The sequence below is a fragment of the Poecilia formosa genome, unplaced genomic scaffold (genome assembly GCF_000485575.1).
Source record: "Poecilia formosa unplaced genomic scaffold, Poecilia_formosa-5.1.2 Scaffold369, whole genome shotgun sequence".
NCBI lineage: Eukaryota > Metazoa > Chordata > Actinopteri > Cyprinodontiformes > Poeciliidae > Poecilia > Poecilia formosa.
The window spans coordinates 201,780-218,049 of NW_006800308.1; the positions used below are offsets into that span (position 1 = coordinate 201,780).

The following is a 16,270-nucleotide window of genomic DNA, read 5'->3' on the forward strand; positions in this document are numbered from 1 at the left end:
ACCGCCAACACCAGTCTGATAAGCTAGCTGACGGGGTGGGAGAGTAGTTTGGGGATAGTTACAGAGCGTCTTAAAGAAAATAACTGATTTCATGCATCAAGAGTCAGAAACATCTTAGCTGGCATAAATTGAAGGTTATTTATTGGATTAATTAGTACCAAGAGCCCAGTCAGGCTGACAGTAGTAAGGAAATGTTCCAGTCATGTTACTAAAATTTGATCTGGTTACTTACCTTGTAGGTGCTCAGTTCTTTGAGAAAATTATACATTGAAATCATGACAAGAGTAGAGCAGTTTATCAGGATGAACACTTAGGAAAGAAAACATCAAAAAATAAGACTCAGACTGAAAAAAATGTCAATTCCACATTTTATATATGATCTGACCTAAATGTACAGAATAGAAATGGGACCATTTGCTGAGATTACAATGTTACTGCCTTATTTTCTTTTTTTTTTGTATTTTGGTTCTTGTTCACAGCAACAACTGGAATAGAAACACATCTGATCATACAGTCAAAAAATATATTTACACAATGTGCAAACCGTACATACCCCACTTTATAAGTTGATATTGCTTTTTTTAACCCTCCCAATCACTTTGAGCTGACGGTACTAGAAATTAAAAAAAAAAGTCTGAATATTTACCAGAAGAAAAACATGAAAACCCTGAAAAGAAACATTATCCGTTTGCAGTTATCTTGGCAGCACATCGCAAAAATAAAATCAACTCCCATCCATACATATGTTACATAATTAAATAAAAATCAAGTCCTTAAGTCAAGAGCTATACTCAAGGGAATTCAGGCATTCCCAACTTGCATAAGGCATAGCATCTGATGGGCGCTGCCCTCAGCATAGCAGCTACCATCAAATCACCGCTTTACTTCTGAGGTTAATGAAAAGATTAATTTAACGTTAAAGTAACATCTTAAGACCGCTAGCAGGAGTCAGTCACGCTACACTCACGCAGAGTGAGATGAGAAGAAGAACTATAAAACTCGACAGAAACAAAACACAGCACATGCATCCTCGATAGCACAAGCGCAGACTCACTCACACACACACACACACACACACAGGCATTGAATGCCTCTGCTTCTTTTTCATCTTAATGCCTTCGGCCTCTCTGAGCAATGAAGATGGGTGAGGTTCGTTGGTAAGTTGTGAGCAGCAGCTGCAGAAACACAAGTCACTTGGATGCATGAGGCGCTTTGCTTCGCCATCACTTGCTCTTCTCTTCGGAGTGCCTCAGCTGCTGGAGCCGTTTGGCGTAGCTCTGAGCCATGGAGTTGATGATGGAGATGACAAAGTAGCAAACCATGACAAGCACCACCTTCTCAAACACCCACGACAGCCAGTTCTCATCCTGGAAAACCCCAAATGGTACAAAAATATGGTATAAGTTGCACTCATTTCTGCAAACCAGATTATGAGTAGACAAAACCAGCTGGTGCTGTACTTATGTGTGTTTATGAGGCGAGGCTAGTAAAACTGTGTGTTTGTACTTTCTTCTAAGTAAATTATAATTTCTTTTACAATATTTATATTAAACAAAATGCTGGTGTGAAGGAAAAAAGAATACGTGGGAAGTTGTTTATAGTTACACAATGTGCCCACCAGAGGGCGATATGTTTAGAATCAGAAACTGGATTTTAAATACTTTACTTTAATCTGTTTAGAAACATTTGCTATGCACATTTCTAAACTCTGACAGAGCTACTCTGTCCTAACATTTCCTAATTTCGTATATCTGTCATATCAAAGCCTCCCAGGTTTCACACATTAATAGAGGGGAAAAAAAGAAAGGATTGTAGAAAGTAAAAGCTAATGTTCTTACCGCTGGTCCATTCTTTCCAGCATGGTGCAGCTTGGTCTTCTGGGCTTCCAGGTACTGACTGAAGGGCTTCTGGAGTGATGGTCCTATTGTAGGAACAGACCTGGAATAGCAAAAGTGGAAAAAAAAAAAAGACTTATAACTCACCAACCAAGCAGTCCCAATAAAAACTTTGAAAGCTGGAAATAAAAGTCCTGATTCACTGGGCCAACCAGCAGCATCCGAGGCCCCATCCTACAGACGGGCCCCGTGCTGCAGCTGCCACCACCTCTAATTGTTACTGTGAGAAGGAGTAGGCAGCAGAGAGGAATGAAGCAGAAACTCCTCTGTCCTTCTTTTATATTCTTAAGCTCTCTATAAGAGTCTGTGTCAGCCCCCTTCAACCAGGAAGTGAGTCGACATGATGTCATCACCTTTACCACCACTGGTGTTTTCATGGTGGAAAGACAGCCAATCAGTGTCTGCTAATTTCCCTATTAGGCAGGAGTGGAAGCGCTCACCGGGGGCCAGTCATAACGAACACCGCTTTAACGCTTCCTCGAGTCAGAGGTAGGGTTTGTTGAGGTGGCTCTCTACATGCTGGTAAAGTGAAACGGAGCTTGAATGGAACATCTATCATATCGCCAAACTTATAATTACCCTCAACGGAAAGAAAAACTGCTGCAGCCTGTAGACAGTCCTCCTGAATTCAGCCAGGATGTAAACATGTTGTCTGGACTTGACTAGACTAAGCAAAAGGAAGTGCGATAACAAGCACCAAATGCGGAGAGGGTAATTCCTGCTGCTGAATAACACTCAACTTGAGTGACTCAAGGTTATCTCTCCATCCTTACACACAAACAAACATGATTTTAGACAGACATGAAATTAAGCGAAATACCCATATCAGCAAAAGGCTCCATTTGTACAAATCATAGCGAGTCACCAGGGGTGATCTTCGTGGGAAAGAACCTTGAAAGCAACTAGAGCAGGAAAGAAAATGTTTTTTTTGTCTAAATATGGTCAAAGTTACTAGCTTGCTGATTCATATTGATGACCACGGTTCTGTGAATTTGTATTTGCATGGTTTTTCATGTTTAGAACTCACAAACTTCAATATAATTTATTGGTTTTTATAATGTTTTTCTATGGGTTTAGTGGACTTTTATTCAAGCTTGACAGGAAGAAGTGAGAGAAGAGGAAGGCATGCAGTGAAAAGCCCAGGGCAGGGAATTGAACCACTGACCCAAGTGGCGCCCCATTTACTGGGTTTTTAAGTGGCAGACTAAAAGTTTATAGTTTTAAAGTGGAAGATTTTTTATTTTTTTTTAGATATAAAACAATATTCCAAACGTCTCATAGGACACATTATACAAAGATTCAAAATATGGAGGTGGAAAGCTGAATCAAAAGTGGTTGTAATGGTTTAAGAAGGTTAAATCCACTTCTCAGATTTTAGTTGTAAATGAAATTAAAAACCAGGCATCATGTTTCTTCCACTTCACAATCTAACATCACTTTATGTTTCTTTTTCACACAAAGAGTTGTGGTCAACTGTTGCAGAGCACTTCATCTCTTAATATCAGTTCACAGTTTTAAAGTTATATGAAAGAAATCTGCTTGATGAACAGAACTTCCTGAAAAAAATTAAAAACTTTTGCTTTTATTTCATAAAATAAATAAATAAATAAATAAAAACCCCAGCTAATCCTAGCAGCTGTATTGATTCTGTTGCCTGAACAGCAGGCGGGTCGTTCAAGTCTGTGCTTGTGTTTCCTGCCTTGTTCGATCATCCCGTCAGTCAGAGCTGAAACCCCGTGAGTCAAATCACCCTGTTTTGAATGTGACCTCATACTTTTGGCCAGCAGTGCAGCAGAGATGGATTGCATGTGTGTGTGGGGGTAATACCTTGATATCTACTCCTACGCAGTGAAAGCGTTTATTCATATGGGACCCCATCCCCCTCGACCCATCAGCAGTCAGAAATGCATGGGAAAAAGTTGACGAACGCATTCCTAACCATAAAAACCAAACCAAAAGACATCGGTTTTACAAAGAAAAAAGGTTTTTCAACCGTTCTCACACACTTACCCGATGAGTGACACCATCTGCTCCACTATGTGCTTGCTGAAGGTAATGATAACAAAAAGTTTCTGTGGAGGAAAAGATACTGATCAGCATTTTTGACTGACAAAGTACAAAGATTTCTACAAAAGAAATTCACTGGTTAAAAAAACAAACAAACAAAAAAAAACAAAAAACAATTTAAAGTCTGTCTTTTTGACAGAACTACTGTTGAACAGCCGAGGGTCACTGAGGCTCACAGACACCAATTAGAAAACTCAAACCTGGCTCTTAAGCAACATTTCAGGCTGTGAGGGGGTTTGTGTGGTTTGCAAACAACCAAAGCAGAAGGGCGGGGGGCACAAAACCACATTATTTTCCCCCTCCGGTTCTGAAACTGATCAGCTTTAAACGGCATGACACACAGCCCCCCTGGACAAGATCAGACAGGATAAATCATGTGAAGTCTGAGAAGTTCAAGGTACAGAAATGGGTCTCCCCTGCAGCTTTTAAAGTCTGCTCCATTTCCTTTTACCTTCTCATGTCCACTCGGTGTGGCCCGGACCCCCACTCCCCACCCCACAGGAAGAGGTGACCTTCTCGGGTGAGATCACCGACTGGTACCACCAGGAGATGGGTTTGTTCGGTTAGAATGGCGAGTCACTTAGAAAAAAAACAGACAGCCCCTCATTGTCTAGGTTTATATTAGTCACTGGTGTGAGACTCTCAACTCCACTCTGTATAATTAAAAAAATTATTTTCTGATTGGCTTTTTTGTGTCATTCCAAACTCTTGTTAAAAACTTCTTCCGAAGGTTTCCTCCTTTCATCTCAGAGCCTCTTTAAGAGGTCTGGAAACTTGCTACGGCTAAAACAAGACGAAGGAAAAACCCAGAGGAGCAGCTCAGCCACTGGTGAGAGTCAACCAGAAGTGCACAATTAGGAGTTTCATAGTAACCATCTCATGATCTCAGCACACGGCTTCATCTTTCCCACAACCCTTTGAGGTTCTGGAGATTTATCAAAACACACCAGTCAGCAGTGAATCCTTTTCTCCTAAAGTGTAATTTCTGATATGCTGTATTGTGCTGTGGTTAGACAGCCGTGATGAAATGATTCAAGAGGATGAATCATATCAGAAGATGTTTCTACGAGGGTGTGAAGGTGTGCCAGTATCGTTTCTTAAGAACAACGGAACAAACCAGAGCCAGAGCTCTGAACCACCTTAGATGAGCCTTTCATCTGCTCCACTGACCTGTATGTGCATCTTGATAATGGCTTTCCCGATCAGAGTTGCTCCAAAGAAAGTCCAGAAGGGAACCAGGAAATGCCCACAGGTTATTCCCGCCAAGTCAAAGAGAGGATTGGGAATCTGAAAAAATGCACAAGAAAATTAACTTCTTTCATATCAACACAATTTAGCTCAGTAAGAGTGACATGATGAAAATGAACTCATGAACCTTTTCATATTTCATGTATTTTTTTAGATTTTTTTGTGACACATAATTGTCAAGCATGATGGAAAAAAAATCCAAATTTTAATATCTGTAAACAATCGTTTTCCACTGCGAAGAGAGAAGTGCCGAGCCGAACAAGGCGGCTGTTCGTGTTAATTCAATTTTTGGAATTGTGTCCAACACAGACAGATTGGCTTTCTTCACTTCCTCCTCTGCCATTGCTAAAAACTACAGGCAGGCTGCAATTCTAAAACAGCATAGGAAATGGACATCATCCTTTAAGACTTCTTCTGTCTGCTGATTGGCCTGGTTAATAATCGACTGGATGGAATCCAAGTGAATGGGAGAAAACCCAGATTGTACAGTAACTGAGCAGGAGGACAATGGCCAGCCTACTTGTGAGTGTAATCAGTTGTTCTGTTTAAGGCCTCATGGTTTGTGAACAAACCACTTAAGACCAGAGAACGCAGCAGATATACCAGGGATGAAGTCTGAGGATCTCAAGAAGAACTTGAATGAAGGAAAAGTGCAGCACAAATGCAAATCTGGCTTTTAGCAAGAAGATGAACATTGTTGAACAAAAGGCATCAGAATGTTTGCAGTTTGCTACGTTGAACATATTGTAGCCGGTGTGTAGGATGGAAGGATTATTGAAGAAAACCTGTTAGATGCTTCAGAAGAAAAGACTGAGTTCAGAACCGTCATCCAGAGCTAAGAGGTGACGGTTTATATCAGTACTTTCATGTTAGACCGGCTCAGTGAAATTCAGAACTGGACTGGAGCAGCTGATGTTCACAGACGTCTTTCATTCAATCTGTGTGTGTGAGTTATTTTGGGAACAAACATGGACATAAATTTATGTAGATGTGCAAAGAGAGTTACTCTACATGACTAGCAGCTGCAACTGCTGACGAAGGGAGGTGGCCGAACACATCGACTCATGGAGACTGAAAATAAATCCACGCCACAATTTTCATATTTTTATGTTTGGCAAAAAGAGAACTGTACATATTTTTCCTTCCTCTTAATGTGAGGTTAAATACTTTGTATGTCAACTAAAAGATGAAAAAAAGAAATCTCTCTACTTACTGAGGCACAAGCCAAGATTCCAAAGAATCCCACTTTTTGCACCATGTGCTGAACTCCCAGTTTTGCTCTTGTAACAAAGTCCTGCAAAGCAAATTGAAAATGCATTTTAATGTGGGATTGCAGTCAGACATGACTAGATGCATTTGTAAGACTTTCACAACCCATGTTATTTTAAATCTTTTTATTCAATCACACATATTTAACATATAATTTAAGATCTTTGACAACATAATCACCCTTCCTTTTTTTTTTTTTTTTGCTTAAATAAATCAATGCACTTTCTTGTGGTTTTTATTACACCATTTTACTGTAAGAGCATAATGAGGAACACGAGCCTTGGTCAAAAGCTCTGTGGTGAACTATCTCCTATTTTAGAGCTTTGTAATTTTTGCTTTTCTTCTCTCCGTTTGGTGACTCTTGTGGCGTTTTGCTCAAATCTGTGTGGTATAAAAGTGCCACAGCTCTTTGAATGCATCTGTACTCCTGCGGGGGGGTAAAACTCTGTGGTTTTTCTGTAAAGATCACCGCCGGAGCAGGAAGGCAATTAAGAGGCCGTTTGAAAACCTGCTGGCACAGTTCAACATTAATTTGGAAAAAACAAGTTTTTGTTTTTTTGTTTTATAACAAACACACATGCCAACATTATTAAATACATTTTTAATTCAGGTCAGTTGATAAAGTTGGTTTCTCACAGAATTTACCGCCACAATTCAGAACGTGTGGTAAATATCCGCCAACTTTCTGAGCTCGTTTTCCAATTAAATATATTTTTATTGTTTACAGAGAACATCATTATTCTGTAATTTTCCTCAACAGCGGCTCATCAGCCAGCTCTTCACTTCTCACACTATAAAAAGGAGGAGACGGTGAAAAAAACGCAGGTGCAGGGATCCTTCCACGCGGTGAAGTGGGACTAAGTGATGGAGACAATGTCTCCAGTTTTTGGTAATCTCCGTCCTGCTGACTCAGCATCTGATCCAAGCGTTCTCCAGTCATGTGAACTCTCTTCCTGACAGCGCTGTCTGTCATTCAAATTAGAGGCCGGTGAGAAGAGCAGAGGGAGCTGGAGGGAGGCAACGAGAGCGAAGCCCGAGGGATGATTAAAGAGGGAGCTGAGCTCGGGGTGACTCACCCACGAACACACAGATTTACTGGAAGTGCAGGGAAGGAGGGGCTGCGCTGAAGTCACACGCTTACTCAGGACCAATCAGAGGCCTGCTTGGCCTTGTTCCTTTGTTCATTTAGAAAATTAGGGCAAATTAAATAAGAATCATATCTTACTGAGGTGATGAGTAATGAGTAAATAACTATGATGAGGGGAGAAACCACACAGATAAAACTTAAACATCAGTTTAGTTACAGAGCTTTAGAAATGAAGACTAAAGAAAAGAAAGCCAGTAGCCGTTTTAAAATCGGTAAGAAATAATATACATCCACTGAGATAATATACAAAACATTAATATTCACGCAACAATGTAGACAATATTCTAAAAGAGAATATTTATAAGCAATCAAAAACCACTTCATAAACATGAGCGTTGATCTTTCTGACCTGTGCGCCCTGTGCTTGCTCGAGCATCTCCTCAAATTCCTCGTAATCCTCATCATCTGGATCAGTTCCTGACTGACGAGCCGCTCTGGCCATAAAGTATGGAGGCAGCTCTCCGATGGCCGTCCCCGCGCCCTAAACAGACACAGCTGCAGTCGGTGTACGTTCACATTTTTCTGATTTGTTTGCACGTTTGACCAGTGAAACTGTCAGGTCTCTCTTGTCGCGTCCACCACTCACCCACATGCAGGCCTCCAGCCGGACCTTGGACATAATTGAGAAGATGGAGATGCTGTCCTCCAGGCCTCCGTCTTGGGGACAGATGATCTGGTCGGGGTACGGAGGCTCTGGGAAGTCTATGGATCCACATTCATATGCTGCCAGGGTGACTGAAGCTATGTGAGGACCCTGAGAGAGAAATCCATGAGACCGAGACTTCAACATGCATGGAAAATGTCGGGAAATATGAAGAGCTTAAATATGGCTGCACAAATGATGCCATTCATGTTAGGTTTTAGGTTTAAATAACCACAGAAACAACTGCATCTGCTAAAACGTCGTAAGTAAGTTTCCACTAAATAAGCAGCGGGCACTAACAGCAATTCAACTATTCCCAGCTTCCTAGGCTCTTAGTATTTCTGATGAAGGGCCCTCAAGTTTCCTTCCACAGAGAACATTTTAATTTTCTCAAACCTTTTCAGTAAATTGTCTTATTTAATCAAGTCCTTCCAGTTTGCAGCTTCCCACCAATAAGTATAATTCTGATTGATCCTTTTTGAATGGTGAGCTAACAGCATCCACCCTCCCACAGAGACACACAGATTGGAGCCGAGTCATACAATGCGTCTCTTGACAGGAAGATCATCGTTTGTCTTTAAAGATTTCTGATTAAACTAGCTCACCTGGCCTCACCTGTGCAGCTGGCCCACCTGCATGTAAAGCACAGATAATCCTTTATGGCTTCAACACTGACAGGCAATGGACAGGCCACCATAAGCCATTGCTGACAAAAAAAAGCCTTCAGCTCAACTGCAGACACACATGACGATTCTTAGGTCTCACAACACACTTTTTCAAACCAAAGACTTGATTTATCAAGAAACAAGCAGCCAGTGTCTGACTCTAATAAAAGGAAAACAATTAAAACAAAGGAGAAAGGAGTTTTCCTTAATGAAACCGTCACTCCCAGTTACCAAGCACAGATCCGGGATTTACACTCAAAACAGCACTTTATTAATTCTTGCAAGATTGAGGAAACCAGACATGAGTCACCGAGACTCAGAGTCTGTTCAGCCTGTTCTAACTGGTCAACAGAGTTAACATCTCATGACAGAGTTGACGCTGGGAGGCCTCACGTGAGGTTTCTCCCCTGAGGTGGGGGGAGGCAACAGACTGTCTGTATCGGATCAGCAGCAATGTCACTCTGAGAATGGTGACAAAGACTGAACTCTGACCCTCAGGGAGAGCGTCATCCTTATCCTAGCGGGGTGAAAATGCATTGAATGCAGACGTCTGACAAGTCAAAAAACATCTTGATATAAAGGAATCTCTTAGAAACATCAAAAAAGTGAGATCAGATGGAAACACTACATCCTTGATGCAAAACTTCTCCCACACAAACAGAACTTCTGCAAGTTTCAGAAAGTTAAATGTAGAACTTAATTTCAGATCAGGAGCCATCATTTACAATTAGCTCATTTCATTAATCATTTCATCTTCCTTGAAAACACAGTTAATACAGGTATCATCTTGTGTTCTGTGCTCTAGAATGAATGTCTGTTGGTTTAACACCGTTTTAAAGCCTTAAAACACAGGACACTGTCAGATCAAATCTGTTATGAACAGGTGATTTATTTTTCTTATAAAAATTAGATTAAATACACTCTCTGCTGATCAAGGAGTTGTTTAAGGTAACAAAAACCTTTTGATTTGCACTAATGAGTCAGCTGCAGGAGCAAAAGTACTTTTGCAGGCTCCCAGGGAATGTCTGGAGATAAAATCTTCAATAAAGTCTTTGATAGTTTTATCACAATCTGAATTCCTCAGCTGAAGCCCCAAGACATGAAAATGAATCCTACCAAAAAAAAAAAAAAAGAAAAAAAGAAAATTAAAAACTATTTAAGGGAAAGAGTAGTTAATAAACAGTTGCAGAAATCTACAATGTAGGTAAGTTGAATCTAAGATATGGTGTAGATTAGCAGACATTTAAGGAACTGAAATGAAAGTTATTAATTTGAGACTTTGGTAAAAACAAACAAAAAAAAAAAGGTCATAAAAAGGTCAGTTTTCTTCAAGGTAAGATATTTGTTGAAGCATTGGCAAAACAACCTTTTTGTTTTTTACAACTCTTACTGTAATATTTTTGGTAATTATTTTAAATATATATATTTATGTATACTGTAGTGATAATCTGACAGTATTTCAATTAAACTTGTGTGAAAGACTGACAAAAAAAATAAGATGCTTCATTTTTAAACAGACATAATATTTACATGTCTTACACAAACATATTAAGAAGTACTAGAGGATCAGCACTGAAACATCATGATGAATCACCATGGTGATGACCGAACCCCATGATCTAATCCTCTCCATGGGGCTCCTGGATTGAGGCAAATCCACAGAAACTGTGTGTGGTTTACATTCAAATTGTCACATGAAATATAAATAACTGTGACTGTGACACGGTTGCATTGTCAAGATGAAGTAAATCTAGTGCAAAGAAAAATGGGAACTAGTCTCGTGAGAAGCAGCCTTGTATCATGTGATAAACTTTCAGTTTCTCAGTGAAGGATTTAAATAGTTGCAGTAATTTGGGGACAGTTGAATGTGTGTAACAAATCAGGATATACAGTGAGAATCATTTTAATGGACCAAATCAGTTTGTCCATATGTGACCTTTCAAACAGTTTCCAACAGAAGAGATTAAGCCCAGAAGCTGTATAAAAACGATATAATTAAATTTAATCTTTTTTTTTTTTTCCAGAAAGCTGATGCTCCAATAAGGAGATTGAAATGTAAGGATAAAATGAAAATTTAAAAAACAAATTCATAGTTGTATGTACAATAATTGGCAGAAAATCAAAGAAGACAGAACTGGACAAAGAAAATTATCAAGATGAAGCCATATATTGTTTGTTCTTATTAAACCAACTATATGCAATAATACTATGTGATTGATTGGACTTACTATTGCCAAGTATGTATCAATGCAGTTGCTTTGTAACTGCTGTAAACACATTTGAATTAGTTTTTAAAGCAACATTTATGGTTGAAAAGCTCCAGACTGAAGGCTTTGATAGCTGTATAGAAATTATAAACCGTTTTGAATAAGATTTTTTTTATTGCAAGAAAATACTGTTACATCTTTGTCAGTTCACATCACCTGCGCCTCCCTTCTGATTATATACAACTGAGTGTTAATCAAAATTTTATTAGAAAGTTTCTTAATTAATTACCAGAGTAGAATACTAATTATGTCATTTTAGTAATAAAAAGTAAGACCTTGAAATGATATAATCTACATAGTGTTGCAAAGCATGACAAATGTGTTTTGTCTCTGTACCCTCACGATGTTGATGCCATGATAGAGCTGTTGCCACTTCTATTTTGACCCTTTGGACACAATGTACCATAAATAATGGTTTAAGGACACATAGTGAACATTTGTTAGGAACAACAAGGTGTTTTTGTTTGTTAAAGAAATTACACAGAAGTTACAAAGACAGACTTTATGACCTTTGGAGAGATGGTGCAGTGGAAACATGAGTCAATTCCAGTGGAACTGCCCACACCTTGAGCCTAGGCCCTCGTGGTAAAATATGATCTTTTAATGAATAATTTTGTGGTCAAACTTAAAATAATATAAAATCAGTTAACTGGCATCAGGATGGTGCAAAGGTATGTGGTGATGATACAATTAATAAAACACAAAGTTGAGAAGAATTGAAGTCACACTTCCTCTGCATTATGGAGCAGATGCAGAACCAAAAGCAGACAAAAATCCCCAAAACAAAACCTTAAGTACCTGAATGATGAACGCAAGTAAACCAAGACAGAAGAATGAAGTGAAACAAATCCAAACTGATCCTGATCAAAAAAATATTCATGTTTAGGATATTTCTGAAAACTGAAAGGTCACCCATGTGGATTTCTTATGATTTGGTTGCAGTGGAAATAGTAAAGGGAATTGAGCAGGACCACATGTTGGACACTGAACACCTCAAAGTGGACAAGCTTTGCCAACTTTCTTCCACTCTTTAATTAAGCTAAAGTCTACTTCTGACCACATTTAAGAGAAATGACACACACTTCCAGTGACTCGGTTAATGTAGTCACTCTCAGACAAGCGTCAGCGGGCAAGCCAAAGGTCCCTCCCTGTTAACCTTAGATTGATGGGTATTTTGACTCAGACTGACTTATTTCTGGGTTTGGAGGATGGTGCCATCATCTGGCAACAACAGGGATAGGCTTATAATAGTAGTAGTTCTGGTTATTCTCAAATATCTCCGAGCTTGGTTGCTTTGTGTCATTTCAGTCCAAAAATAAAGCCACTACTGAGTAGGAGATAGAAAAAGTATACATGCTAAGCCAAGAAGATTAGCCCTCCACTTCTCATGAAGGCTGATTTGTTTCACAAATACTAAACTGATACTAAATGGACGTCATAAAGACTACTATGGCAATATTGTTAGAGTTAAGGTTAGTTCCTGAAAAGGTAATATCTTTTATTGGCCTTTAGGATAACATTCCAATGATTTTCAAGCAACTGCATATTTGAATATCAAAGTTGAGAAATGGCACTTTACACATCAAGTTTATTTAACTTTTTCATGAGTGAATCTGACAAAACAGAAATAAACATCTAGAAATGTGGACTTGTAGGTATTTAAAGTGTAAGCTGTTATCAGTAAAGCCTAAAGGTATTCTGTTATCTTTACATGTGTATGTAAATTTAAAAGAAAGGCCCATTTTTCTTTGGAGCCGTTTTCTGTTAAAAATGTTTTGCATAACCAGGAACATGCCATTGATTTTCTCTTACCAGATAAAGGAGGAACGTGTGCAGACCAGTCCCCAGTCCCACAGAGGACAGGATCCCCAGGCCCACCCAGTAGGCACACCACAGGACCTTCTTCTCCAGGTACTGGACATACTGTCAGGGAATGATAAGAGAATGAAAAATAAATACTTCAGGAAACAGAAAAGTCGGTTGAATGTGGGATTGTGACGCAACGTATTCCTCAATGATAAAGTTTCATTTAGATAAAAAATACAAATGAATTTTTTTTTTTTTTTAAGATGGATACAACTTTAGTGTTCCTGTCGAACATTTCAAAATATGAAGTCCATTTAAAAAACGAGATATCATAATTCAAGACATTTCTAGAAGTTCCCAGGAGTGGGATATCCCAACAAATTCACCCAATGTCGGGAAGTGCACCACTCAGAGAAACTGTAAGAAATCCAAGAGTTGCATCTCAAACTCTACATGTAAAATGTTGCTCATGACAATACAATTAGAAACAGTCGGAACATCAGGTTCTCAAATGAAGGCGTTTCCTCCCTCATAAAGAGAAGCTAACATAATTTAAGTTTGCAGAGTTTGATCTGAATGGGACTCCTGGAACAACAACCGTGGGATATGTGAGGCAGAAATGTTTGGACATAACACACATCATGTTTTACAAAAACAAACCCATAAATACACCTCACACCAACTGTCAAGCATGGTGGTGGGTGAATGGTGATTTGCCAGCTGTGTGCTTTCTGAAAAGACCAGAGGGTTCAAGTCAACACTCTGCTGTTACACCTCAGTGACCGAGTGAAGTCTTCGCAGACCTTTATCAGCTGACCTGCGTAGGAGTGAGACCTCAACTGTGTGATGATGACAAAGGGCCAGAGTGATCAGCCAGCTGGGGGAGTTACAGCAAAAACGCACTTCGCCCAGGCTGGTTTCTCACTACTAACACATTGAATTGTGCTGAAGTTCCCCAAGACAGAAAAGACCACAGGATTTCATGAAATTGTTGTGTCCTCAGTGGTTGTGATTCTTGGAAATAAAACAAAACTAATAAGGTGTTGCAAGCCATTGGCAAGTTTTAACTCTTTAGAACTGGGAGATATACGACTCTAAAATGTTTTGCTGGATGTAACTTTATACTACTTTGTCAACTACTTGATATTCACTCCTTTTAACTCATTAATTCTCTGCAGCGCTTCTCTGCTTTAACTGAACCTTGACAGCGAAATGCACTGATTAACCCGTAAACAAACTTCCAGCCAGCTGAAAGTGTGACCAAAGGTTACTTGCCAACAGTGTTCAGGTCATAGTCTATCTACACAAGGTTTCTGTAAGCAAAGTCTAAGATGATAAAAAACCGAATTATCATCAACTGTTTCACAGTTTCCGATGAGGCAGTGGAGTTCATTTATGTTGCAAAAAAACAGAAAGTAAAGTCTCACCGTTTGGTGTGATCCATCAGTGGAGTAAGTGATCGAGAACAGGAAGCATAACAACAAAAATACAAACACTGTGCCTCGCCGGTGCCAAAGCCTGTGTGTAAAAACAAGAGAACAAAATGATCAGCTTCCAAATATGCTAGTTGATCAAGTATAACCAGTCTCTATTAAACAGTCTTATGACATTAGTTTTGTTTTCAAATTGGATTAAAATTAATCTAGACTGCATTACTTTATCTGTCATAAATATTTTTGAGCTGTCTAAAAGGTAAAATGTAAAAATAGTACAAGGTCATCAGCACCTGTGACTGATTTATCAGCAGGAAACCTCCGAGTTGTTTCAAAAGGAAATAAATATGTCGCAACTACAGATATGTACCAGCACAACCTCAACAGAGCAGTGCAAAAGCAAAGACCCAGTAGCAAAACCTGTTTGAGGCTTACTCAAAAGTCCATTCCTTTAGCTTCACGAGGGTCTCCAGAAGAAAATAGTGTAGAGTGACAACTGGCCTCCTCCACAGCACTAGAGACAGACGATCCTCCTTGTCTTTCTGGCGTCTCTCTCTCAATAACAAGTCTGAAGGGCAAACAGAGCTGGAATCATCTTGAGTTTGAGTACAACTAATAGGCTCATTAACTACTACATCCTGTGGAACTGCTAAAGCCAAATACATAATAAAGGTTGTAGCCAGAGGTCTGTCTCTTTTGTTGTCATGCGGTGAGTTGTCAACAAGGGTTAAAAACTGAAAGTAGCCCGAAATGAAACTGCTGAAGCAATTTTATGACACTGATATGAGGCTGTTGTTAGCAATGAAAACACCAGTGTTAAAATGAGCTAAACTTTTTAGATCGTCTTCGGCCCTTAAACCTTTCACACTAACCTGTGGACTTGCCGTTCTGTTTATCTTTGGGTCCTGCTCGTTTTTGAGGCTGCTCACAGCTTGCTCCATTGGCTGCCATCTCACTGTCACAGTTTCTAGCTGTTTAGGCAGTCTACAAAGGAAACAGACGAACAAAAAGCTGTTAAGTTTCGCATTCATCGGGGATCTTTGTGTCCAAGCAGAAAAAAAAGGAACAGTCTGTGACGGGACTCCGTGGAGGAGTAACATCATAATTTGCGGCTCTTGAGCAATAACCTGTCAAAGTATAAAGCCGGGTAGCTCACGTTTCTGTTCGTGGCGAAAAAGATAAGAGAGAAGCCACACAAATAAAGACAGATGAGAAATACATTACCAAATAGACTTACAAAAATAACAAATAAAGCTAATTGGAAGAAACGTCTCTTTGTAGGTCAGTCTGTAACAGGATACGAAGTCAAATGCGCTGATTCCACAACCGTCCACATGCTAACCGGCTAGCCAACAGGGACACCGGAAGCCTTTACATTTAAATACGAGCTGTACATTTAATTACTACTCACCTTGTTTGTAGATTAACATATAAACTTATACTATACTATAATAACAAGAAAGCAAAAGAAAAAAAGGTGATAACCAATTATTTTTGGTTAAATAAATCAGTACCACCGTACCTCTTTCCTGTCTTCTTCACCCGGAAACACAAAACTTGGACGTGTCAAAATAAAAGCTAAACTATATTGATTCTCAACCAGTTAAATACTAAATATTAACAAAAACGAAGAATCAGTTTTCCTTTTGAATTTAAGATCTTTGATTTTTCAGGTGGGACAATTTTGCTTCAAATTGCAAATATTACAAAATAAATGAAAGACGTGTTTCCGTTATAAGCATGTTGCTGTCCAATAGGAAGCTGACAAATTTAGTTGGAAAATGTAACCATGACAACGCAAAGCTTCGTATGTCTTATGGTGTGTACCAC

General features: G+C 39.2%; 1 protein-coding gene across 3 annotated transcripts; it reads right to left on the minus strand.

Moving 5' to 3' along the window:
• Positions 1–348: 348 nt before the first annotated feature.
• Positions 349–16,060, minus strand: vmp1 (vacuole membrane protein 1). Of its 3 annotated transcripts, none has more exons than XM_007575100.2 (12): positions 15,963–16,060; positions 15,313–15,424; positions 14,876–15,008; positions 14,435–14,525; positions 13,014–13,124; positions 8,213–8,380; positions 7,976–8,107; positions 6,424–6,504; positions 5,133–5,249; positions 3,906–3,967; positions 1,839–1,938; positions 349–1,367 (listed from the first exon to the last, which is right to left on the minus strand). In XM_007575100.2, the coding sequence occupies exons 2-12, from the start codon at positions 15,389–15,391 to the stop codon at positions 1,224–1,226; spliced, it is 1,218 nt and encodes a 405-aa protein (XP_007575162.1). In that variant the 5' UTR covers positions 15,392–15,424; positions 15,963–16,060; the 3' UTR covers positions 349–1,223. The 3 variants fall into 3 exon arrangements, with proteins under 3 accessions (XP_007575162.1, XP_016517850.1, XP_007575161.1); XM_016662364.1 differs by lacking the exon at positions 15,963–16,060 and adding an exon at positions 15,852–15,875; XM_007575099.2 differs by lacking the exon at positions 15,963–16,060 and adding an exon at positions 15,678–15,791.
• Between the last annotated feature and the right edge of the window lie 210 nt (positions 16,061–16,270).